Raw genomic sequence first — 26010 nt, 5'->3', positions numbered from 1 at the left:
TTAAGGTTCGATAAAGGCAGGATGCAGGCATTGTTGATGCCCCAGACGTTTTTTGAGCATGGTTCTAATGACATAAGAGCATCACCATGAGTCACAGGATGCCATGTACCTTTTTGTGGTTTTAAATTTTTATTAATTAATTAATTTATTTATTTTTGGCTGCGTTGTGTCTTCGTTGTTGTGCCCACGGACTTTCTCTAGTTGGCGGTGTGTGGACTTTTCTTTGCAGTGGCCTCTCATTGTGGAGCACAGCCTCTAGGTGTGCGGGCTTCACTAGTTGTGGCATGCGGGCTTCAGTAGTTGTGGCACGTGGGTTCAGTAGTTGTGGCTCGCAGGCTCCAGAGCGCAGGCTCAGTAGTCGTGGCTCACGAGCTTAGTTGCTCCGTGGCATGTGGGATCTTCCTGGACCAGGGCTCGAACCCGTGTCTCCTGCATTGGCAGGTGGATTCTTAGCCACTGCGCCACCAAGGAAGTCCCATGTACCTTTTGAAGGCAGAAACTGCCACAGTTTAGGTCCTTTCAGCTTAGGTACCTTTTCTGACCCAATAACTAAAATACTCTTATTACCAGTGCCCAGCTTTCACACTGTTGGGTGTTAAGAAGATAGCGGTACTTAGTGATTTTCTCTCTGTCGTTTGCTGTCCTCAGAAATGACCTACCCTCTGAGCTTTCTTAGGGTCTCTGACATTTCAGCTCTTTTCCACCTAGAGAAGTTCCTTTAGCATTTGTTGTAAAGCTGGTTCGGTGGTGCTGAATTCTCTTAGCTTTTGCTTGTCTGTAAAGCTTTTGATTTCTCTGTCGAATCTGAATGAGAGCCTTGCTGGGTAGAGTAATCTTGGTTGTAGGTTTTTCCCTTTCCTCACTTAAAATATATTGTGTCACTCCCTTCTGGCCTATATAGAGTTTCTGCTGAAAAATCAGCTGATAACCTTATGGGGATTCCCTTGTATGTTATTTGTTGCTTTTCCCTTGTTGCTTTTAATATTTTTCCTTTGTCTTTAATTTTTGTTTGTTTGATTAATATGTGTCTCAGCGTGTTCCTCCTTGGGTTTCTGCTGTGTGGGACTCTCTGCGCTTCCTGGACTTGAGTGAGTGTTTCCTTTCCCATGTTAGGGAAGTTTTCAACTATAATCTCTTCAAATATTTTATCAGACCCTTTCTCTCTCTCTTCTCCTTCTGGGACTCCTATAATGCAAATGTTGGTGCGTTTAATGGTGTCCCAAAGGTTATGACATTTCAGCTCTAGAAAGAGGAGGGGGGAAAGGAAAAGGGTCCTCCTGACGGCACACCACCCAGCTGAAGTGACCCCCACTCACTCGCCCTGCAGAGGAAGAAGGGCCTCTTGAGAAGATGAAACACGGCCTGGTGTCGTTTAGCACCTTCCTGTGCAGTTAGTCTGTTAGAACGTATTGGGCGATTATAGGACGGTCTTTTTCAGGAAAGCCATGGGTTTCGAGTTAGCAGGAACAATCTATCAATTCCTAAGATTATGCCGTGATTTACTGTCAGAGCATCATGTATTCTCTGATTTTCTGCCTCCCATGAAACATTGTGCTTTCCTTTTCTATTGATGTATCAACTATAATAGTTACAAGCAGCTACAGAAAAATCAATAGCGAGCTTTCATTACCGTGTACATCAAGCGAAGAGCCGCGGCGAGACCCAGCGTACCAGCCGCGGAAGGTGCGCCCACGTGACCCGTTTCTTCCAGGCTGAACGGAAAATGGTGGGATTCGGCACGTCCGTTGTAGGGAATTTTAGAAATGCTGTTGTATTTGAAACAGAAGAGTAGAGACAGCCCGGGAAAGCCACTCAGAAGGCACGGAGAGCTTAAGCATCTTTCAAAACAAAAGCGGGCTGTTGCCCAGATGGACATAAAGATGCTTCTTCTGTGGGTTCTGTTTTGCAACTGTCCCCTTCAGGTCCTCTGGGCAGCGGGAGGACGTTCCAGGTTACTGTGTCCCCAGACTGACTCTCTGAGCAGGAAGTGAGCACTGCTGAGGTGAAAGGTACAAGAGTTACACATCCACCTGGCCGAGGACGATGCAAACCGTGTCCCTGTAAAGTGATATCGCCAGAGTCTAATCAGCTCGGGAAGCCCGACAGACACGTGGATGAGTTGAACTCTCTTACAGAGCACACTGGGGAGTGGGGGGAGACTTGGGACTTCAGAGCAACAAGTACCTTTATTTGCCTTGAGAGCATCTTGGCTACCAGTCCATGCCTGGGAGACGGGCAAAGCCTCAGATCTTCTCTAGCATTTCGGCATCAATTTGGGTAAAAGAAAGAGGAGATCTACAGAGCAGTTCCTAAGAAGTCTCAAATCTGAGCTGTGTGCAATCATAAGTCCTATTAAATTCCCAAACTCAAAATATATGTACAATGAAATGCACACACACACACACACACACACACACACATTCACTACTTTCCGATAGTAATGATCTATACGGTAAGTCCCCTGCACACGAACCTTCAAGTTGTGAACTTTCAAAGATGAGAACGTGTGTTCGCATGTCCGGTCACGTAAGTTAGTTCACGTGTCTGGTGTACATTGTCACGTGCGTGTATCCTCTACAAGTGATTGTGCGTTTGTGTACTTTACTATACAGTACTGTATAGAGTGCAGTAATACAGTATCTTTATTGCAAGCCTAGAATATCCAGAAGCAAACGTAAAAGCAGCAGTATATAGCCAGCTGTGTTAGTTGGGAACCTAAGCTAACTTTGTTGGACTTACAAACAAATCGGACTTCCGAACGTGCTCTCAGGACAGAACTTGTCTGTATGTGGAGGACTTGCCGTATAATGGTTTCTCATATTTCACTGCTATGCTCCAACTCCAAACCCCCATTATAAAAATTATCTTTAGAGATAATATATTTATCGAGAAGGTAGAAACTTGCACCTGGATAATTTTTTCATTTGTGTAAGAGTCTTAAGGAACTACAAAAATATCTTTTGGAAGTGTCACTCAACATTAAACAAACAACAAGCAAAAACCTTGAGCAGGAGATCAACCTCCCCAAAGGAGCATTTAAGGATGAATCTGAACAAGTGGTTTGACTTCTCTGGGTTTGTTTGTTTGGGAGTGGGGGGCAGGGAAGGGAGGGAGGAATATCTCAATGATGAAGTTTTCAAATATTCCATTTTCTTTCATATTATTCCCAACTTCTGGGTTTTTTGGTTTTTTTTTTTTTTTCCTTCTGTGTTTATATGCTACCAGATTTTGTGTGAGAATGTTTTAATTTTCCCTTTGAAATTCTGACAACAGAACGGACAGGCTCTCCCCTTCTGCACGATGGCCTCAGAGATAGATGCTCCTTTCCCTGGCTAGTCGGGTGGCTGTGACATCCACGAAGTTACCCTTTTTATTTGCCAATGTCCCCAACAATTAAACCTGTACAGATAATTCATACACGGCCAATCTCTATTTATATTATTGGTCTCATTTATTTCTTTTGCTATTTTCTTGGTTTTGCGTGTTAGTTACGCGCAGTATGTTTGTTAACCTGCTTTAGAGGTGGTTGTCCTGACTGTAATTGGAGATCTCAGTCAAATGGAATATCATGTGGACGGTTTTCAACCAGGCATCATTACAAAACCCTGTGAACTTAGCTAACACTTCTCTCCATGTCACATCCGTGCTCTGTTTTAATAATTCTGTCGTCTGGTGGCCAAAATGCACTCTTTCCACGTACTGTATTTCGCGTAGTTAAAAAGAACCCTTTCCATGACACGCTGAATGAACCCTAACACCAAACATGCTGGGGCTGCCCCTGAGCTGCTGGCGGCCGCAGACAGAAGGCATAGGCCCTGGCAGGAAACCCCGGAGCAGGATATTGGGCCTGGGAGGGGCTTCCCAGCCCAGCTTCCTCAGCCCTGTAGGGTCAGATTAATGGGGAAATCCAGAACGACAGCAGATTAGCCATCAACTCATCTGGCTCCCTGCCAGAGACGTTGCTGGTCCGACATCCACATGTGCGGTGGGTGTTGAATTTTTTTAAAATAGGTGCAGTGAAAGAGAATACATTTTAAGCAAGGATTGAGAATGCAGTAAAAATGAGGTGATAATGTATGAGAAAATAAACAAGGTGAGGACGAGAGAGGAGGGAAAGAAAAAGGAGGGAAGGGAGGGAGGGAGGATGGGTCAGTTAGTAGTAGAAAACCAAATATACACTAAAGCAGAGGGACGATTATACTTATTTCATTCCCTAATCATATACGATTTGAATTTTCTTCCTAATCAAGAAAAATAAAGGAAGTTCATATATCAAAAAAAGTACTCTGGGGGCTTCCCTGGGGGTGCAGTGGTTGAGAGTCCGCCTGCCGATGCAGGGGACACGGGTTCGTGACCTGGTCCGGGAAGATCCCACATGCCGCGGAGCGGCTGGGCCCGTGAGCCATGGCCGCTGAGCCTGCGCGTCCGGAGCCTGTGCTCCGCAACGGGAGAGGCCACAACAGTGAGAGGCCCGCGTACCGCAAAAGAAAAAAGTTCTCTGGAATTGCACTGGCATAAATATTATCCTGTGATCCAGTTGAATTCTTAAATTGGTGCATCCTTTATGCAAATTGGTTAAGAAAAATAATTTGGATATTTTTATATGTTTCACAAGTATTTTTTCCATTTGCACCCCATTACGAGGTCTTCCCATCACAGGGGTCCCCATCTGCCCTGCTTCTTCCAGCTCCTCAGTGTAGGACCCTTGCAATCTGTCTCAGCGTCCAGAAGCCAAACATGTGAGCGTGGTCAGGAGTGCTTGTGCAGGAATGTTCTAGGACCGGCCTCACAGATGGTGTGATTTCCTGAGCTAGACTCCCCCCTCGCCAGTGGCCGTCCTCACACTTGACATATTTGGGAAGGGACAGGCTTGTCCCAAGGCAGAGGCCACGCACCTCTCTTCACCGCCTCTAGTCCATCCACAGGGGAGATACCTGCTGACCTTTCATTGGTTCAACTGATCGCAATGGTCACAGGCCCCATGAGTGTCCACAGAACAATGAGTGACACTTAAGAGACAGAGGGAACCCTCTCCTGGTGGTCCCACAGCAACTCACCACTCGGAAGCACGCACCCTGATCATAAAGGGATTATGGGAACCCCAACCAAACGTTCTGGAAGCGTCTTACCAGAGACAGTGATGGACCTGTGCTCAGGAAGCTGCCTTGTTTTTTCACTGATGCCTGGTTTCTGTTGACTCCAGTCTCACATCTCCACTCTTCTGGCATCTGCCTGAGCGGCTGGCAAGCTCTTTCAGAAGTTTCAAAAGATTTCATTTCACTGACACATCAGTTCTGCACTTCCAGCCTCCCAGGGGGACCCCCTTTGTAGACGGGGCTTTAGCAATATCCATGCTGCAACTCTGGGACCAACATTCAACCGTACTTCAGGAGGGTGGAAGGAACTTTTTCTCCCTCACCTCCACTCCCACCAAAGACCTTGTCTCCCGGTAACAAATGCAGGGCATGATTAAAGGCACGGAGGGCAAAACTGGAAAATCCAATGGACCCGGATTCTAATCCAGTTCCCAGTTCTGCCACCAGCCAGCACCAAAGTGGAATAATAAAAACAACAACAAGGTCAACCTACTGGGTTGTCTTAGCCTTAAGTGAGATAATGGGAGCATAGATAGAGACCTCAGAAATGTTTCTTGGTGCTATTATTAGTTAATAGGCCATTCGCCATAAATATACAAGGTCCATACCTTACAAGCTGAAAGTGCTCAGGTGGCTCTTACAGGATAATATGTATTTCCATTCATCCAACTGATTTCCTTTCCACCGTGACTTTTGTTTTAATCAGAGAAGTAAGAACTGTTCTTGATTAGATGATGAGGGATTTGTTTTCTTTGAAATAGTGAAGGTAAACGGTTGGTCTGGTCACCTCATACAACCTAAGTTGTATACCTTTTTAAAAAGAGACATCTCTGTCCACCAATGTCATATTCATAGAGTTTAAAATAAAGCTCAGAAAAAGATTTTGCTTTTTTCACTATTACACAATAGACTGGGAGAAAGACAGCATCTCAAGAATCTTTTGTTTGTTTGTTTGTTTTGAGATGTGTTTAATGCTTTGAAGAAGTGTTTCTTTAAAGTTTAGGAAAGGGAAGCTTCCTTATTTCTTCACAACCAAAGAATAACCACAGCACAGTTCACTCTTGGAAGAACCTCACCGGTTCTGGAGTCATTGTTGCCTTTGGTCACAGTCAGATCAGCCCCCAGATTGCTGTTTGTGATCTAATGTCACTCTGGAATTTTAAAAATTATCCCCGATTTTCTCTGTTAATGAAGGCTGAAGGACAACAGATAATCGGGAGATTATCCAAAAATCAAATCTTAAACAGCTATTTCAATCCTCTGCTTCACAAGATGAGAGCTGTTATGAATACCAGCTGTACCTCGGAGGCGCTGAGTGGTGTGGAGCTGCCCTTGAACTCGATGTGGGTCCAGTCACTGGGCCCCCACGAGGCACAGGGGAAGAGTATCTGGTGTTCTGTCTCATGTACTGAATACTTAAGGAAATGTCCATGAGACACGGCAGACACCACGCAGGGCTCCTCCTCGGGGCCACGGGAGCGACGCCCTGACTGTGGGAATTAGCACAGTGAGCAGGTCGGCAGCTCAGCATCTCCACCGCTGACCCTGACCCTTACCAGAGCCGCTCTGAGGGATGCCTCGGGTCAGGAAGAACCTTCTCTGCACCGGAGATACTTCCCGCCAAGGAAGTCATCACTGGATGAAATGACTAAAGATACTGTACGGCCTGGGCACCGTCCTGCCTCGTGGGAATGACTGTTAAAATACATTTAAAAGATGAGGAAACTGAGGCTTGGAACCTGTTCCTCGTTCCAAGGTCAGCTGGCCAGTGAGAGGTTCACAGATTTAAAATCAGCTCTTTTCCCTTTTCCCAGCGGGGGAAACGCAAGGATCAGTAATTACCCTAAATAGTCAAGCATGGTCATAATACAGCCCCAAGAGCGCCAACCTCTGCCGACTCTTACATTCATGATACCTGGGTGTGGAAAGGTAGGGTCACCACCTATTCATCGTTCCCTTGCTCTGCAGGCTTAGAACTGAGCACAATATTTTCCAGAACAAATATGATCAAATATAAGGTATTGTATTATCAGCGCTATCCCTGTCTTAGCAAAACCCACAGACACATCAAGGCGGGCAGGTGGGGTGTGGAGAGCTTCCTTTGCAAAATGTTTCAAGCTCTTAAAAGTTCTGTCTCATCTTTCCTGTTACTTTCTCTGCCACATCGTTACACAAATACAAAACAAATCGGTGATGGAGTTTCTGTCTTTCACCTACAAATATATATCCCTAAGCAGTTGGATGAATGATTCACTTATGTCCAAAAAATTGACAAGTATTTGGCTTCAATGATCTTGTTAGGGAATCAGTTTCCCTTCCCCCTTAGTTCTCACCCCAAAGACCTCTCTTTTCTTTTTACAGTCAAATGATGCAAAGTAAGTCTTGATTTTTTTCCCCCTTCGTTCAACCTCTGATCTTATTGAGCGGAATTTTAATAAGCTGAGGAAAATGATGTAACGATAAGTAACAAGTGTATCAAGCTCTTAAAGAGTAGTTTTATTTTAACACTACAAACTAAAAGAAGAAGCCAAACAAAAAAACCTTGGATGTTTAGAACAGACGTATACAAATAACAGCTCTCGTATGGGCCTGAAGTTGCAAGCATTTTCCTGATTGTGATGTTACTTTTTAGTACAAGTGGAAACAGAACGTGCGAAGTACAAGAAACCGCACTAATTCAACTTGGCAACAGAAAGCCGAATTCACATGTAATTAAAGAAATGCAATTTTAGTGATCTCACCCCAATGCTTTTTCCAAAATAATAGAGTTAATGACAGTGGGGTACAATGAAAAGAAGATTGGGAACATCAGATGCAGCATTAAAAACTCCCCAATTCTGACAGGTTTTCCACCCAATCCTATCATTCATCCATGGTGTGTCTTTCTCAGAAGGCTGGTGCCAGGAGTGTGTTGGGGGAGGGGAGATAAAATAGATGAAAAGGCTTCGATAACAGTTCAAAGAACTAAACACATGTTTCATTCTCAGAAATTGTAAGACACGCTAAGCCTATATTTCATAAAATCCCTTACAAAAGGCCTTTAACAGTTAAAAAATGGATTTTAAAATAGATGACACATAAACAGTACTTTTAATTCCTTGAATTTCTGATTCTGCTGCTGGTTTCAGATAGAGTTGATTTCCCCGGAGTTAGGTATTCACACTGTGACTCAGAACGGCATTCTTTAAACTTCGGATCAAAAATAAAACGCAACTGGCATAGAGCTCAAGTAACTGAGTGTTAATTCGTGCACCAACCACAGACAGTGCTGGAGTTTCCCATAGTCTATTTCTTGCCGTTTGGGAGGCCAAATTCCTTACCTTGTTACACATTCTTGTATCGACTTAACTGTAATGTGTTTCCTTCTTTTAAAATAACCAAGACTTACTGTTTCAAATGATGCGTGTGTTACATTCACGTCTTGGTTTCTGTTGAAATGAGTGGGATGAGAAGTGGTGCACCGGGTGTTGTGTTTGATTCTTTCATATCTAATCACAGCTGCCACTGGGCGGGGGAAGTAAGAGAGCCAAGTCACAGCAGTGATATCCCCGGGGCCCTATCACCCAGGGAATCGGGTCGGGAGCACAGCTGGATGGTGGAGACACATCTATGTCTTTCTGGCACCAGACAGTCCTACCGTCTGGTGGCCTTGGTACCAGAGAAGATTCCTTGAGGTTCCTGCCCAATCTGCTACAGGCCCTGAGGTCTGAGTAATACAAGCGATACAGTATAAACTGGTTATTTGGGGGAGATTGTCGAATGCCTTTTTTTTTTGACATTTCCACCCGCTCTTTAGTTGGAAGGAATCTTCTCCCTCTTCTCCCCCGCTCCTCCGGACCCTCGGCCCTTCTCATCCCTGGCCCTTTCCATCGCTCGCTACCTCCCAGGCCTGGGAGACAGAGAAAACAGGCTGGAACCAGCCTTGTGTGTAGAACAAGCCGCCCCTGGCAATGCAGTTGCGCTGCTGCCTGTGGACTAACAAGAGCCCTTTAAAGAAAAGGATTTCTGGGCTTCCCTGGTTGCGCAGTGGTTGAGAGTCCGCCTGCTGATGCAGGGGACGCGGGTTCGTGCCCCGGTCCGGGAAGATCCCACATGCCGCGGTGCGGCTGGGCCCGTGAGCCATGGCCGCTGAGCCTGCGCGTCCGGAGCCTGTGGTCCGCAACGGGAGAGGCCACAACAGTGAGAGGCCCGCGTACTGCAGGGAAAAAAAAAAAAAAAAAGGATTTCTTTCAAATGCTGAATTATGAAGGAGTGTTGATTGTATGGGTAGAAATAGCTAGAAGATTACATCTTCTGTCTTCCGGACTATGGCTCTAACGTGGAAAGATGTTTGAAGTCAACTGTGTATTGCAAATACAATACCTCGTTTACTAAATGTACGTTTATATTCTCAAATGTTACCCTTTCTTTTTTCTCTTAGAAATAATCTCTCCCAGAGTCCGTAGGAAAGTCGTACAACACGAACCAAAGCTGAGTACGTCGGACTGAGTTGGGCTGTTTGTCACTCACTCTGCCACAGAATAATATTTTAACTGGCTCAGCTAATATGGGATCCAAGTTCGTAAAAGTTTGAAATCAAATCATTGAATGCAAATACGGTCTTCATCCCAAAGACGATAAGAATGCCTTTAAGCTAATATTTTTAACAAGAACGGTTGGACAGCCTCTCTTGTAAATTTTATCATACCTGAGGCAGTTTTCCTCATTCGATTAGCTGGAAAGCTGAATTTATCCTGAGGCAAACCAGACATGGAGGCCAGGCTAAATTCAACAACTGGAGCTTAAGTTTGGCTTAATATATCCCCACTTGCATCTGCCTGTTTAATTCTCTTTCATATGATAACGTTGGTTTATTCATAGGCCTGACTTGCCTATGAACGAACTGAAGCCCATACCTTATTCGAAGAGAATAAGATAGCTTGGCCAAGACGGCAGACTTTTCCTGAGTGGAAATCAAAAATGCAAACGTACGATTCAAAAACTGTTTTAGAACGTGCCTACGAGAGTGTGGTGCGGAGCTTTTCTCTGGAGAAGGACAGCTTTTTATGCATGTGGACATTTCCTATTCTGAGGGGACAGATGGTCTTTATAACAAGATAAGGACCCAGGCTCCCAAGGCCGGCCGGCCAGGGCAGCTGCAACTCGAAATGCTACCTATTTTATCAAAACATTGTATGTATTTGCCCTTCATATTAAGTCTGTTTGACAGACAGCTTTATTTGAAATTTAGGGGGAAACCAGGAAATTGTCTCATCCTGTGCCCCTTTAAATTCTGTTTCCTGGTTCAAAATACTCCATCGATTCCCAGCCAGAGACCTTTTTTTTTTTTTTTCCCTTTCATTCTCCATGCATTTTTATGTGGCTTTCAGTATCAAGTGGCATGTAGAGGTTGATAAAACTCACAATCTGTTTCGATTCTTGATCTTAAAACCCCTGTAGGATAGCCTTCCTTCCTCATTTGTATCCCTCGGAATTCTGCAAACCAAATTGCAAATGTATAGAGAGAAGGAAAATAATGAATGTCGTATGTCGGCGGTCGGTCCCTGACGTAGCACACAGCCCCCAGATAGACTTTTCTCAACATCTTCAGATTACCTACCACTTCACAACATCAAACAAACCAGATGGTCTTCCTTCTCCTACACATTGAACTCAGTTTCTTCAGTTTTGTATCGAATTGTGAAATTATTTTGAGTCAAAAATTCCTCATTGTTTAGAGAGGAATGGTAGAAAATGTGTTCTACTGTTATAGCTGAAATTGGTTATGAATGTAACCAAGTGAGGAACTCTGAAACTGCCTAAGGGTCTAGTAGCTGGGACTTGGGCTCATGCGAGGTGTTCAGTCCTTCCTAGGGAGTTACTCTGCATATGGTTCATATTCATGGGACCTAAATTCAAAGTAGCAAGTTTCCTAGGATCTATATGGGGCGTCTGGGCTTCCCCGAGGATGCCGTCTAGGAGGAGAGGCAGGAAACAGGGACTGTAGGTTCAGGAAGGCCTTCCAGACACAAACAAGGCGAAGATGGATGTGTGTAAATTAATGTGAAAATGTATTCTCGTTTAACAAGCGTGAAGGGGGTTCGACTTGGTCCAGGCACCGTGCTAGGCCTGGGGAGGGGCGACCGTTCCCAAGGTCGAGATCCCTGTCTTCACAGTTGACAGGTAATCAGGTGACATCCAGCGCCCCCTGTGATGGGCAAACGGAGATGGGCTTGGGGGAGGCTTCCTGGAGGCCGGAATGTCGGTGCCAAGGCTGGGGGACATTGGTCTGAAAATCGGTGCAGGAAAGTTAGGAGCTGGGACAGGCTCCCAGAAACCAGGGAATGGAGCGTGTGGTGTTACACACCCAGGTTTGTGATGCCCGCTAGCCATTCAGGCAGGGTGTCCAGGAAGTGGTTGGATCTGCAGAACGGCAGCCTTGAGCCTGGGGCCTTGAGTGCGCGGGGAGGGGGGACGGCGCAGCGGAGGAAATAAACGTTCTACACGCAGAAGGTGCAAAGGAGGCAAGAAACGCCGGCTGCCTTGGCGCTGCGGGCAAAGCACCCAGCCAGGATCCCCACTGAGACAGTGTCCCTAGAAAGCACAACACAGGGTGGAGTTGGTGCTTTTTGTTTACGATTATGAAACAGTTCTGCAGGAAACAAAGTCTGCCGTGAATTTGATATGGAAGCATAACGGCATGTCAAAGGCCCCCAGAAAAAAGAAGAAGAAAAAGGAAAGAAAGATTTTGGTTTAGGGCCAAGCAGTATTTAACCAAGAAGTGTATTCTTTCATTCATCCCTCACATATTTAGTGAGGGTTTTCTCTGTGCTGTGCAGTGGCCTAGATGCTGGGGCTCAGCTGCAAATTAGACCAAGTCCCGACCTTCACAGCTTTCCTTCTTCATTTTTATTTATTTATTTGGCTGCGTCGGATTTTAGTTGCAGCACGCGGGATCTTTGTTGAGGCACGAGGGCCCTTCGCTGCAGCGCACGGGCTTCTCTCTAGTTGCGGCGCGTAGGTTTTCTCTTCTCTAGTTGTGGCGGCCAGGCTCCAGGGCAAGTGGGCTCTGTAGTTGTGGCATGCGGGCTCTAGTTGAGACACACGAGCTCAGTAGTTGTGGCTTGTGTGCTCAGTAGTTGTGGCACGTGGGCTTAGTTACCCCGCAGCACGTGGGATCTTAGTTCCCTGACCAGGGATCGAACCTGCGTCCCCTGCATTGCAAGGTGGATTATTCTTTCCCACTGGACCACCAGAGAAGTCCCACAGCTTTCCTTCTTGTGAGGATGACAGGCAAGCATAACAATTAGACAAATAACCGTATACTGTAAAGTCAGTCAAGCATCAGGAAGAACGTACAGTTTAGGGATGTGAGGGAAGAGGAAACACAAAATGAATAGCGGTCACTCTGCGGCCTCAGGAATTGGTCCATGGAAGGAATACACAGGTAACCTGGAGGGTGTCGGTGGCCATCTGCTTCTGCAGAGCAGTGGATTCTCAGGTGTCTGTTACATTATGTTTAATAACCTACACGTACAGTACATTATTCAGTGTTTAATTGAACATAAAATTTCTTTTTTTTTATTGAAGTATAGTCGATCTACGATGTGTTAGTTTCTGCTGTACAGCAAAGCGACACAGTTATACGCATATACACATTCTTTTTCATACTCTTGTCCATTATGGTTCATCCCAGGACACTGACTGTAGTTCCCTGTGCTATGGTAGGACCTTGTTGTTTATCCATCCTGTATATAATAGCTTACAATGCGCCGACCCCAACCTCCCGCTCCACCCCTCCCCCAACCCCCTCCCCCCTGGCAACCACCAGTCTGTTCTCTACAGAACATAACATTTCTCGCCTTCGCCGCTTTTAAGGGTACAGTTCAGAGGTATTAAGTCCATTGACGTTGTTGTCCAACCAATCTCCCAAACTCTTTCCATTTTGCAAAACTGAAACTCTGTACCCATTAAACTACCCCCATTTCCCGCTCCCCCCAGGCCCTGGCAGGCGCCCTTCTGCTTCTGTCTCCATGAATTTGACTGCTCTGGGTACCTTAGATAAGTGAAATCATACAGTATGTGTCTTGTTGTGACTGGCGTGTTTCACCTGGCATAATGTCCTAAAGGTTCATCCACGACGTCAGCCTTGTTGTCCACGTTGTATCAGAACGTCCCTCCTTCTCAAGGCTGCTCGCTATTCCATCGTATGTAGAGACCACGTTTTGTTTATCTCTTTACCCAGTAATGGGCACTTGGGTGGCTTCCACCTTTTGGCTACCGTGAACTGTGTGTCTGTGAACAGACACGGGGCACGCATAGGTCTTGCACGCGTGGCATATATTTTTAAGGCAGAGTCAGGAGCCAGAGTGATCAGATAGTGGGGCAGCGCTGTTTTAGAAATGGTTCTCCACAGAGGCTTCTCCAAGGGGCTGATGTGTGAGCGGAGTTTCGGGTGACGTGAGGGAGAGAGCCCCACACGATCGGGAAGAACCATCCCGAATGCAGGAACAGCAAGTGTGAGGTCCCGAGGCAGAAACAAGCAAGAGGACCGCTGTGTCCAGAGAGGAGCCCGGCGGAGATGTGGTCTCAGGGTTAGACTGGGGCAAGGATGTCCGACTTATCCTGAGAAGGACATGTCTGTAAACTCACAGAACAGTGTTTTGTTCGACGCATTTAAGTGACGCCGTTTGTATCCAATCTATAATCTGTAGACTTCCGGAAAGGGTGCCTGACCCGTGTCAGCACCCAGAGGCAGCTTTGCAACTTCTGCAAGCTTCGTCCTCAAGTCCATGCAAGAGCTACACCCTTCCTTGTAAAGGGGGGCGCTGCTAGGACGTAAATGAATTCAGGTACCATTTACCTGTGGCACGGTGTGTCAAATCATGGCTGCATACTAAACAGAGTTTGAAATAATTTGTAATTCAGGCCAAAAACCATCTTGGAGAATTGAAGTCCTATCCGGACCGTTGAGTGAAAACGCAGGTGATGGGGTGGGTGCAGGGCGATGCTTGTCCCTACTTGTTTGTTGGCGACACCAATCCAGCACCTTCCTTCCAAAATTTGGGCTCATAATCACGCAGTTGTAGACTCAGAGCTGAGTGACAAGAGATCGTCAAGTCCAGCCCTTGCCCTTCACAGGCCAGGAAACTTGAGGCCCCAAAGAGTGACATGCTCGTGATCTCACAGTTGGAGACAGAATCAGGACTAGAAATCACGACATTTGATTAGTGAGGAATGTTCTTCTCCTTTGGGAGAAAAACCACTGCCCCTTGGGGGTGACATATTATGAACGCAAAACTGACAAAAGGGCAGGCCCACTGCGGGTGACATTCTTTATGCAATGGTATTTCTGAGCCTGTACTTTTCAGCAACCATGTGAGGCACTGCATTAGTAGCCTTTTGTCCAGAGTGTCATATGTGTTTGGGGAAATTGGGCTTCAAAATTAAGAAAACATGGTGGAATATCTTTAACTGAAACTTAAGCCTTGGCCATGTTTTCCTGAATACTCTTTGTGATTGAGGATAGGATAAACTTGCATGTAATCCCTCTACCTTCCATTAATTTTGGAAAACTGCAACATCAGAGATTCTGTTTTGTCCATGCAACTTTATGGCAGGAAAACGATCACATTGCTGTGTAGAAAGGTTACCTTCCAGGTGTGTATTGGAAGCAAACAAAATCTCCAAATTTTGTCAGTAAAATTATAAGAAACATGAGGCCCCGTGAGTATACAATGCTTGTACACTTTTTAAAGTTTATTCATATTTAAGGTATCATTTTACTCTTCAGCGATCCTAAGAATTATTTCCCCATTTTGCAGATGGAAAAACTGGCTCAGAGGGGACTGAGCGACTTGCTTGAAACTAGATTAGACCACCATTCCTGTCAAAAATCAAGTGGCTTTCAGACTTTTTAAATTGATGAAACCCCCTTTTCTAAATATAAAGCAGGTTAGAATGGAGAAAGTTACTTCGTAGTCCCAGCACCTCCACAGCCCCGGTGGCAAGGGCTGGGCTCGGGCGTGCCCAGAAAAGGCCCCTTGGAGGGCGCCTATGACGCTGGACTCTACTCAGTGTCAGCTGTGACTATTTTTAACCATGATCTGTGGCATTAAGACGATTACGGTGTGTAATACGTCAATATAAGTGTCAGGAGTATGTTATTTCATTCAAATTCTCTGAAAATTTCATTCAGGGATTATGAGACCCTTTAGAAACTGAACTATCGGACCAACCAGCACACCCCTTTCTCCAACCCCCGCAGGTGGCAGGAACTTGTGGGCTGTGACGTGGGGGGAAAGCTCTGGGACTGGGATGTCCCGAGCCCTTTGGGGCTCAGGTCCCGCCTCTGTGATCTCGTGGGGCAGAGCCCAGGGGTTTCGAGGGAGACACCAATTCCAGCTCAGGACGTGTGTGACTCACTGAACCCCTCTGAGCCTGTTTCTTTCCCTGGAAAATGAAAATCATACCTTCCCTGTAAGATTCTTCACAGTATTAAATGAGATATGTAAAAAAAATCCTGTGCACGTTGACAAGCACTTGCTAAATGTCAGCCGCTCCCCCATTCTCTGGGTGTGTCCTTACCTTAGAGATCATGGAAAAGCTGTTTAATCTCTCTCAGTCTAAATGCCATAACACCTGTAATGCCTTCTCAAGAAAGAATCCTTGGCAAGTTGGCTGTGTCCAGAATCCCACCACTGACCCCTTCTCTGTCCACACGATCCCACCGACTCCGGGGGTTTCATCCATCACCTGTCCGCTGACGGCTCCCGGATCTGGACACCAGGCCTGCCTCTCTGCTGCGTCCAGACCTGTATCTCCAGCCGTCTCCCCTACCTCCCTAGGGAATGTCCCACATGCTCCTTAAACTCAACCACGGCTGCCCCTCCAGTCTGCTCCAGCTCCTGCTGGAGGGATGGCCACCACCTGCCTGCCTGCCTGGTGTCATCCAGGACCTTTGCTCGCGATTAATCCGGGGCCAGCAAGTTCTGTTGAGTCGCCCATCTTGATGCCTTTCGAGTCCATCCCCACCCCCATGGCCACCGCGCTTGTCACCTGTATTCCTGCGAGAGCCTCTCCACACACCTGCTCTTTCTGACTCAGAGAGCTGACCGCATCCTTCCTTCTTAAGATGTTGCAATGCTTCTGCACGGCTTCCAGAACAAAATGCAGACTCTCGCCCTTCACAGTCCTAAACCTTAGGGTCCGTCCTTACTTCACACCCTGCTCTCCTCCATGGAAGGTAAGCCGCTTTGCGGGGCTCCAAGGACCCCGTTTCCTGTCTCAGAGGCTTGGTGTGGGGATCGCCGTCTCCTGCCACCTTTTCCTCCCCGTGTTGCTCAGCTCACCCGTTTCTCAAAACCTCTCAGGTGTCACTTCCCCCAAGAACCCTTCTTGCCCCCAGACCCTGGGTTAGGTGCCCATCCTGTGTGTGTGTCAAGGGCACCCACTTCTTGTCTCTGAAGCACTGGACACAGAGATTGTGTCTTTTATTCCTCTATCTTCAACACCTGGCACAGGGCTCTTTGAATGAATGAATGAACGAATGAATGAATGAATTCATGGACTGTGTATACATAAGGTATGAAAGAATAAGTGAAGCAGAGTAGCATGTTTTGTAACTTAGGAAGCACCAACCAGTTGGAAGGGCTTCTTCCTACATACAGAAATAACACGTATGCTGTCTGTCCACATTTTTACACACAGTTCCTGTCAAAGAGTTGCATTTTCTTGTTAGTAATTTATATGTGAAGACATTGAATTGTATGTTCTGGTCGCTAAAAACAGCTCTTGGCTAATAATCATACACGTGTGCACACATGTACACACACACACATTTATGTAAAGGACTTACCAGTAACTAATTTAAAATCTTGAGTTTAAGTTTTACTGGAAGCAGAGTAGAATCTAATCTCAGGCATCCGCACTAAAAGTGTCCTGTCTGCCCATCTCCGACCCCTAAAGAGCCCTCACTATTAAGCGAACTTGGTTCATATGAAAAGAGCCAGCATGTTGCTATCCGGAAGTTCCTACAAACTTATTTATACAGGGCTTCCCTGGTGGCGCAGTGGTTGAGAGTCCGCGTGCCGACGCAGGGGACACGGGTTCGTGCCCCGGTCCGGGAAGATCCCACATGCCGCGGAGCGGCTGGGCCCGTGAGCCATGGCCGCTGAGCCTGCGCGTCCGGAGCCTGTGCTCCGCAACGGGAGAGGCCACAAGAGTGAGAGGCCCGCGTACCGCAAAAAAAAAAAAAAAAAGAAAAATGATTTATACAAATTATTTAAATATAGCCCTTTAAAAATAATTTTAAAATGAATTCCTTATAGAAAATTCATTTCCTTTCTCCTTTGCTGTCCTATCAAAGGAAAGGGTCTTCTGAGGACAAATTGTGAGCCAGTTTACAGATGTCACCCCTCCAAAAGCCACAGGGGGAAGAAGTGTCCTCCGGGTGCAGAATGGTACCTCTTTTCCCCACTTTTGTATCTTTGAAAGGACAGGATGAGATTTTTTTCCCCACGTGTGGAAAGTGAACAAAGATAATTATATTATTGGGCCATTTGAGTCTCCCGGCCCCCCAGCCTCCTTGCTCAGCAAAGGACCAGTCTCTGAAAAGAGTGTGCTGACCGGGGGGATTTACAGCCTATGCCGCATGGCAGGTACCAGGGAGATAGAAATCAGTATCTTCATCTTCAGAAAGAGCCTGAATGCCACGTAATGACCGAAAAGCCAGCTGTAATATATTCAAGAAGACCTAAGGGTTTACTTTCCACTAAGGATGGAAAAAAAATCTGAGTACCCCACTGTGAGCTTATCATAATGCTGCCTCACATAAAAAGTTGGTAATTAGTCCCTGAGTGAATAAAGTAGAATAGATGATAAGAGATTGATACTTAGAGGAGAAGCTCAAAATGATTTTGCCAGTCATCAAAATTTAAAGGCGCTGGAGAAAGGGTTGGATGCCTCTGTCTGTTTACATACTGTTTCCAACTCAGAATCTGTAATGATAGGGTTCATTAACTTGCGTTTCTAAATTGTATTAAGATGAAGTTTACATAAACGTCAAAGAAAAACGTAGTGTGCCGAACGCGGGAGACTGGGATGAAGCACCACAGAAGAACTGGGGGGAAATAGTTCATTCACGAATTTCCTGTGTTACGGACTCCTGGTAGGGATGAGCTAAGACTCCCAAGCGTGCCAGCACCCATTCATTAGAGGAGGGCTTGGTTGGTAGGGGAGCACCCCAGAGGAAATGGTGAAGGTTTTAAATGTATTTTATGTTTAGTTTTTCAGGAAAGGGCATTGAGTAGCATCAAAAGGAATTCTATGAGCATTGTGGGAGCACATTTAAATTTCTGGACTCTTCCTAAAAAGTTCATACAAGTGAGCTACGTGAAAGAGAAAATTCCAAGTCTTCCGAGAGGTGGTGGCATCTGTGTTTTGGAACTTCTCCATTGGCTTTTTTTTTTTTTTTAATTCAAAATTTTTTTGTTGTTGTTTGTTTTTTGTTTTGTTTTGTTTTTGCGGTACGCGGGCCTCTCACTGTTGTGGCCTCTCCCGTTGCGGAGCACAGGCGCCGGACACGCAGGCTCAGCGGCCATGGCTCATGGGCCCAGCCGCTCCGCGGCATGTGGGATCTTCCTGGACCGGGGCACGAACCCGCGTCCCCTGCATCAGCAGGCGGACTCTCAACCACTGCGCCACCAGGGAAGCCCTTAATTCACAATTTTTAAAGGTTATATTCCATTTATAGTTATTATAAGATATTGGCTATATTCCTTCTGTTGTACGATGTATCCTTGTAGCTTATTTATTTTGTACATAGGAGTTTGTACCTCTTAATTCCCAGCCCCGATCCTGCCCCTCCCCCTTCCCTCTCCCCACTAGTAAACCACTAGTTTGTTCTCTGTATCTGTGAGTCTGTTTCTTCTCTGTTATATTAATATTCACTAGTTTGTTGTAGTTTTTAGATTCCACATATAAGTGATATCATTACAGTATTTGTCTTTCTCTGCCTGACATGTTTCACTTAGCATAATACCCTTCACGTCCATCCACGTTGTTGCAAATAGCAGAATTTTATTCTTTTTTATGGCTGAGTAATATTCCATTGTATATATGTACCACATTTTCTTTATCCATTCATCTATTGATGGGCGCTTAGGTTGCTTCCATATTTTGGCCATTGTAAATAATGCTGCTATGAACATTGAGGTGTATGTATCTTTTCGAATTACTGTTTTCATTTTTTTCAGATATATACCCAGGAGTGGAATTTCTGGGTCATGCAATATAGTTCTAGTTTTAGTTTTTTGAGACAGTGGCCACACCAATTTACATTCCCCATAGTGGAAAAACCAAGGTCTGCCTGTCAGACCGAAAATGAAAGACACTCAGGAACCCAGGGGCTCACAAAAGAATTCACCACAGGATTCTTTGAACAGAACACACTATTACATTTAAAATATTTCTGGGAGAGGTCTATTGTGTAAATCAGTTTTTGAAAGCTGCTCTCAAATTAGAAAAAGAAAGGAGATAGACTTATAAGATACATAACAGCTGATGTAATAGGTCATTTTATAACCAATCAACCTTGGACAAATACACCACTAATATAAAGCAAACATTAATTGGAGAAATCCCTGGGGAAGCCTTGACTAAAACATATAATATATAACATGTCACCCGAAGATGCTGGCAGTGTACATAGGGAAATGGACGATTAATAAAGGAGGGCAAGATGCAGTGAGAGAGACAGGAGCTGAAAGAGATAAGCCAGAGCAATGATCCAGGAACTTCTTGGTCGGTGAATGAGAGTAATTCAATCAAAATCTTTTTCTTTCTTTCCTTCCTTTTTCTGGGGGCCCGTGCCGCGTGGCTTGTGGGATCTTAGCCCCCGACCAGGGATTGAACCCACGCCCCCTACCGTGGAAGGGCGGAGTCTTAACCACTGCACCACCGGGGAAATCCCTCTTTCTTTCTTTTTTTTGACCTTGTAGCTTACATATCAGAATCTTTGCCACTAAATTACAAATTGCCTTTACAGACATGGAAAACAAAATAGACATTCAGTTAGTAAGTGCCTTTGGGGCAGCTAGCAGCATAACTTTTTTTGTGTTTAATGGTAAACACATTAAAAACACAGTCTTTTCTTTCAGAAGGAAAATTGCATGTATTTTTAAACTTTGGGGAGAAAGGTGGCGGTTTGGACCAGTATTCACAGAAATTATCCAGCAAATGCTGATCTGAAGATTTTAATGATTATATGTACTAATAGTAAGTGAATGAACCAGAACTTACGATCCATCCTTTGTTTTATGTTTGTTAGCAGTTGTCTGTTTTTGTTTTTCTTAACAGAATCCCATAATTTATCACAGAAGGTTGAACCTCATTCTCAAAAAATACATTTATCAAAAAAAGAAGGTCTCAAAAACAACTTTCTGAAAAGACTATTATTCGTTTATCTTGCATTTCATTCCGTGCAAATTCCTCCCCTATAAACTTCTGTGACTATTGCTAGCTTTTCTTGCTGTGAGAATATCTTTCATTGTAGCATAAAATAGTGTGCTCCGTTTCGATTGTTTTCCTATGACTGTGTTAAAATCACTGTAACACTGGAAGTTGCTTGTTTGGGGTTTTTTTTTTTTTTTCAACTTCTTAATGGTAAATAAAAGAGAAAACTAAATTTTTCCTTACGTTTCATGTTTAAGTTTAAATGTTTTCTTTAGGTTGAGTGGAGGATAAAGGGAAACAACGCTAAGAAGTTGGTCAGAATTCAGATGAACTGTTTTTGCATTACCCGTTCTCTGCTGTGAAGCTTTAGGAAGGACTGATGTCTGTAAGCAGAGGGTGAGCGTCTGAAAGTATAAGAGCATGGCATTTTTCTGTCATCTGGCCAGGTATAGTGTAGTCAAGGTACTTCCAGTTTACATTTTGTAATTTTGAACCAAATATAACTAATATTTCTAAGTATTTGAAATAACTTAAAATAACTTTTAAGACATTTTAGATGAGATAGATGGAAACTGCTTTTTTGACTGTCAAGTACCACCTGGGTACACCGTCCAGTGGGTTACAATTTAAATGTCAGTTTCAATGCCACGGGAAGGCGTGAGCTCGTAGCGTAGCATTTGTCTGTTTGTACATCTCATTGATAAATAATCAGATATTTCTGATTCTCCCGTCGTACTTTGACATAGATGTGATCCCGAATGCTCACACTATGTCGGTCCTAATTCCCCACTGTTTTTAATTTGGGCCAGAGATTTGGGGACGGAAAGGGGGAAGCATGTGTCATGCAAAGTTACGGCTCAAAATGTAAACACTGAAATCATCCTGGACACATTTCAACAGCAAATGCAAGGCAGCCTATTGTAACAGCATTTAGAGATACCAAAGTGGACCCGCACATACACACAGGCTAGGGTTAACAACACAGAGAGCCGAAAATATTGGATAAGAGTTATTTTGGGAACTCTTGAGTTTAGCACATTTAACCTTTTAGTCATAGTATTATGTGGTTTTCTATAGAATCGTTCTTATTTATTTTTCTCCTGTTAGAAAATAAAGCGGGGGGAGGGGTGGATGCATCTGTGTACGTTCTTAGCATGGATGTCTGTAAACACACACATATCCATGCCTTTCTTCCAGAGGCTTCTATATACACGTTGTGTAAAAGTTGTACAGTTAACATAAATGAACTCCACAAGAGAAATTCCACCGCCACCGTTTTCCCTTGCTCACTGTCTGTGTGTGTGTGGGTGTCGGTCTGTCTTTTGACTCTGTTTCCCCCTATCCAGCATTTATGAGGACCTATAAGGCAGAGCATCTCCAGGAGTTAGGCTGGGTGGATTGCCTGCGTCCGTCTCCTCTGTGTGAGCGACTCATGTCCAGAAGGGAAAAAAAAGGGAAGTATCAGACTTTAGAAACCACATTCAGGTTAGAGGGTGCCGGCCATCCTGGCTTGAATTCTGCCTAAAGGACAAGGCTTTCATTTGATAAAGATCATTAGTCAGCGAGACATATATTTTAGAGAGTTCCCAGCAGCGACTGTTCCTCTGGCAGTCACTGGAGTGTACAGATGGTTCATTAGCATAGGCTAGACAAGTCAAAGGCTTTCAGAATCATTTAGAAAATGTCAAACAGAAACAAGAACCCTGTCACTTTTTATTAGAATTAACTACATCATACCCTGGACACAGATTTCACCTTGGGTCAGAAAAATTAATACAGAATTCTATGAATTGTGTCATATACTGGGTTAAGATAGGTCTTCCTAGAGGGACTCATTTGCTGGCAATATATTATGATCTGTCTGCTTTAGGAATCCTTAAACCTTTCCTTTTGTGAGATATGAAAAGAATTGACCTTGCTCAGAGTCCATTGGTGTCTAATTGATTTGGAGGTGTAGGCAGAATTTCAACAAGACATTCTTCTAAAGCTCTTTTGTGATCGTTTTCCCGGGAAGCTTGGTGAGTGGGGCTGACTGAATATCGAGCATTGTAGCAAGTCTGCTTTATGTCGGGAGGAAAATACCTCCTTTAACTGAACACGCTGCTGGGGTAAACAGGAATTAAAACATCATCGAATTATTGTGGGGTTTTTTGTTTCTTTTTTTAAATCCAGATGTCAAAAACCTGGAGAACTTCCAGCTGGTCGAAGGTGTCCAGGAGCAAGTTAACGCTGCCCTGCTGGACTATACGATGTGCAACTACCCGCAGCAAACAGAGAAATTCGGGCAGCTGCTACTCCGACTACCTGAGATCCGGGCCATGAGCGTGCAGGCCGAGGAATACCTCTACTACAAGCACCTGAACGGGGACGTCCCCTACAACAACCTGCTGATTGAAATGTTGCATGCAAAACGGGCTTAGTTACAGCCCCTAGGAGCGCGGCTTCCAAAACACAGATTGGTGGGGGGAAAGAAGAACAGGAAGAAAGGGAAAAAAATAAAATAAAATACTCTGAATGGCTCCAAGCAACACGAATGAAACACTTGGTTTAAAGATATTGAATTTAATAAAGCATAATAAATACTTCATAGCCAATAAGTGATGAATCAGGGTATTTGTATTGCAGACTGTGAATCAAAGGCGTCACATCCCCAAAGAATTCCGCATAAAAGACGTTGGAACGGAGTGAACTGAACTCACGGGTGGATCCCAACACCACATCAGGATGAAAATGGACAGAACCGTTCTTGTATAGTGAAACTGATCTCCGCTGTGAAGGAATCCTGGAACCGATCTGTGTTAGCCATTAGGCTTTTGCAGCGGGGGATTTGAGCTTCCAGAATTCCTCCGTGGTAAAGCGGAACTGAAACCGTTCTCAAGAGTTCGTCAGCTGCACCGATCATAGCCCCTTCCCTCTTCCTTTCCAGGACGCAGCACCTTCTGTCCCGTGATCGAGGAATCTGTACTAAGGACTAGCGCTCAGCCACACCCACTAGTAGCTCCACCAAATGATGAAAAGCCTAATCTTCAATGTCTGTGTCTTAGACCTGCAAACAGCTAATAAGAACAGTCTATGAATATGTTAGCTTGCCATTGTGACTATGTTCTGGTTCGTTTTGTCATGTGTTCATGTTAAAAAAAAGAAAAAAAGCAGGCAGTATCCCTCTTCTGATCTTACCTAAAGCATTAATTAATATTAAGGGCAACGAGTACAAACTTCGAAAGCTTTAGCTCTCGCATTGTAGGATTTCATAAAAATTTCCAGCAGAAAGGCTTGTTAGACTACATCAGCCTTTTTAACCATCCAGGTTTGTAGCTCATTAAAAAATACAACATGAAATGTATTTTGCTGGGATGTCAAGTAGTCACAGTTCTAAATAGTTTAAAACAAAACGGAAGCATGTTAAGCCACGCGAAATAAAGGAAGGGATGCGCAGATAAATTGACTCGTTGCGATCGATCATCCCCTAAGCGCAGAGAGGAAACGGTGATCTTTACGTATGGCCTGGAAAGATAGTAAAGTGATTCAAATCTTCCCCAAAAGGGAAGGGAAGAGAGTGATACTGACCTTTCTAAGTCTAAAAATCTGCTGTTGAACAAATTGGAGGACAGAGAATTGCGAAACAAACTCTCCAAACGATGCTGTCAGTATTATTCACAGGCGATGCCACAGATACAGAAGTCTTGCCTTACTTCACAATTCTCAAAGGTAGCTGTGCAGATGTGGATCAACATTTGTTTAAAATAAAGTATTAATACTTTAAAGTCAAATAAAATAGAGTGTTTACATTCTTTAGGTCCTCTAGGGGGAGGGGGGAACGTGTGATATGACAAAAGAGCTAAAGCAGTAATTACCTTAATGTTATTTTTCTGATTGGTAATTATTTTTAACAGTACTTAGTTATTATATGTCGTGAGACACTAAAATCAAAAACGGGAATCTCATTTAGACTTTAATTTTTTTTTTGAGATTATCGGCGGCACAATCACTTGTAGAAACTGTAAAAAAAAAAAATGAACGTTATCTCCTAGTCCCTTAATTTTTTCATAAATGTTTCTGGCTTTTGAATAGTTTATTTATATTGTATATCATAGTTTCAACTGTAGACAATTATGATGCTAATTTATTGTTCCTTGGTTTCGCCTTTGTCTGAGATAGCCAAGACTGAAGAAACCAAATATATATGTTCATTGTAGCATGTCAAGTTAGCGGAACATAGTTCAGAGACAGAGAGGGGTCTTGATGAATTAAAATCATTCACTTGATTAAATGTCTGTAAATCTTCATAATTCTTACTGTAGTTTATTTAATATCTATTGTAAATTATGTGACTTGTAACCTCCTCTGTTTTCAAGTAAATTTAACAAGGGTGGAGTCTTACCTGGTTTTTCTTTCCAAGCGTTGTAAGTTGTATACCAAAGATATTAGTTATCACTTCTGTGTGTACAAAGAGGATTATTTTATTATTTTTATTAATCACCTCTAATACGCGTCCATGCGAAGGGTACCCATCAGCTAAGCCGGGCGTCCACAGCCCCGCGTGCAAAGCTCGGTCACCCGTGTCATCTCCGTGGCTCAGAGGACAATGGGAACATAGAGTCCATACCCAAAGCAGTAAATAAAACAGCGGCATCTTTGCTCTCCCCAGTTAAAAACCAGGTTGGAGGGGAAGAGTGTCAACAGTTAATGAAATGGTTCCATCAATGGGTACGGAACATGGGTGGAAGCAATTTCGAGATTTGGGGGATGGTTATTCGGAGGGTCCTTAACATTGCAAAAAAATTGTAAAAAACAAATACATTGATGCCAAAAGTCCAGGTTTTAGAATGCCAGCCGCTTGGCGTCCGTGGCCCACGCGAAGCGCACGAGCAAATTTTCTCTAGTGTTCATCGTTAAGTGGCTTACAACCAGACATTGACTTAGCAACTGCTTCATCGACTACAGGATTTATTAGTAAAAGCAGACTCAAATATGAAGGTTTGGGGCTTGGCCTGTTTATTATCGTTAGTCTATGTTTATAAACAGAAAGTCTGTCATGTCTGAATATTTGTCTTACAGATCTTCTGCTGCTCCCTTGGATCTGAACCCATGCAATGTTTAGAGTGTGAAGTTGGTTCCTTGTTGACATTACTTACTGTATCAGTGAAATCAAATTGTCCTGTTGGTTCTTGCCAGGAATTTCTCAACAAAATGGAATTTTTTTTCAGTATTTCAATAAATGTTGATATGCCCAGCCTGATCATTTTTAGAAGTTTTTATGGTGTCCTCATTCTGTTGGGTTCTAAAGCTTCTACGCAACTCAGATCCTCGACTAGGAATGGAGTCCAAAGAATTCCACACGAAGAGATACTTTTCCTTCTCTAGATGCTTTCTCAGGTGGTCCACTGTCCTTAGTTGGATACTTGAAGCGTTGAACTCAATCTGTGCGTCACCTCTCCATACATGAAACAAAGCAATTTGTATCATTAACTGTTAACAATTG

The 26010-nt window shown here is 44.2% G+C and overlaps 1 protein-coding gene across 2 annotated transcripts in view; it reads left to right on the top strand.

Annotated features, from left to right (window-relative positions):
• NR5A2 (nuclear receptor subfamily 5 group A member 2) overlaps positions 1-25757 on the top strand; it is a 117346-nt gene extending 91589 nt beyond the window's left edge. For both annotated transcript variants that reach the window (XM_079918134.1, XM_079918135.1), the window contains exon 7: positions 22701-25757. In XM_079918134.1, the coding sequence (XP_079774260.1) occupies positions 22701-22948 (248 nt within the window). In that variant the 3' untranslated portion in view covers positions 22949-25757. The remainder of the gene's footprint in view (positions 1-22700) is intronic.
• The last annotated feature ends 253 nt before the right edge of the window (positions 25758-26010 follow it).

Source organism: Stenella coeruleoalba (assembly GCF_951394435.1).
Source record: "Stenella coeruleoalba genome assembly, chromosome: 1".
Taxonomy (NCBI): domain Eukaryota; kingdom Metazoa; phylum Chordata; class Mammalia; order Artiodactyla; family Delphinidae; genus Stenella; species Stenella coeruleoalba.
Note: the sequence above shows the minus strand (reverse complement) of the source record. Positions and strands in the feature narration are given on the sequence as shown.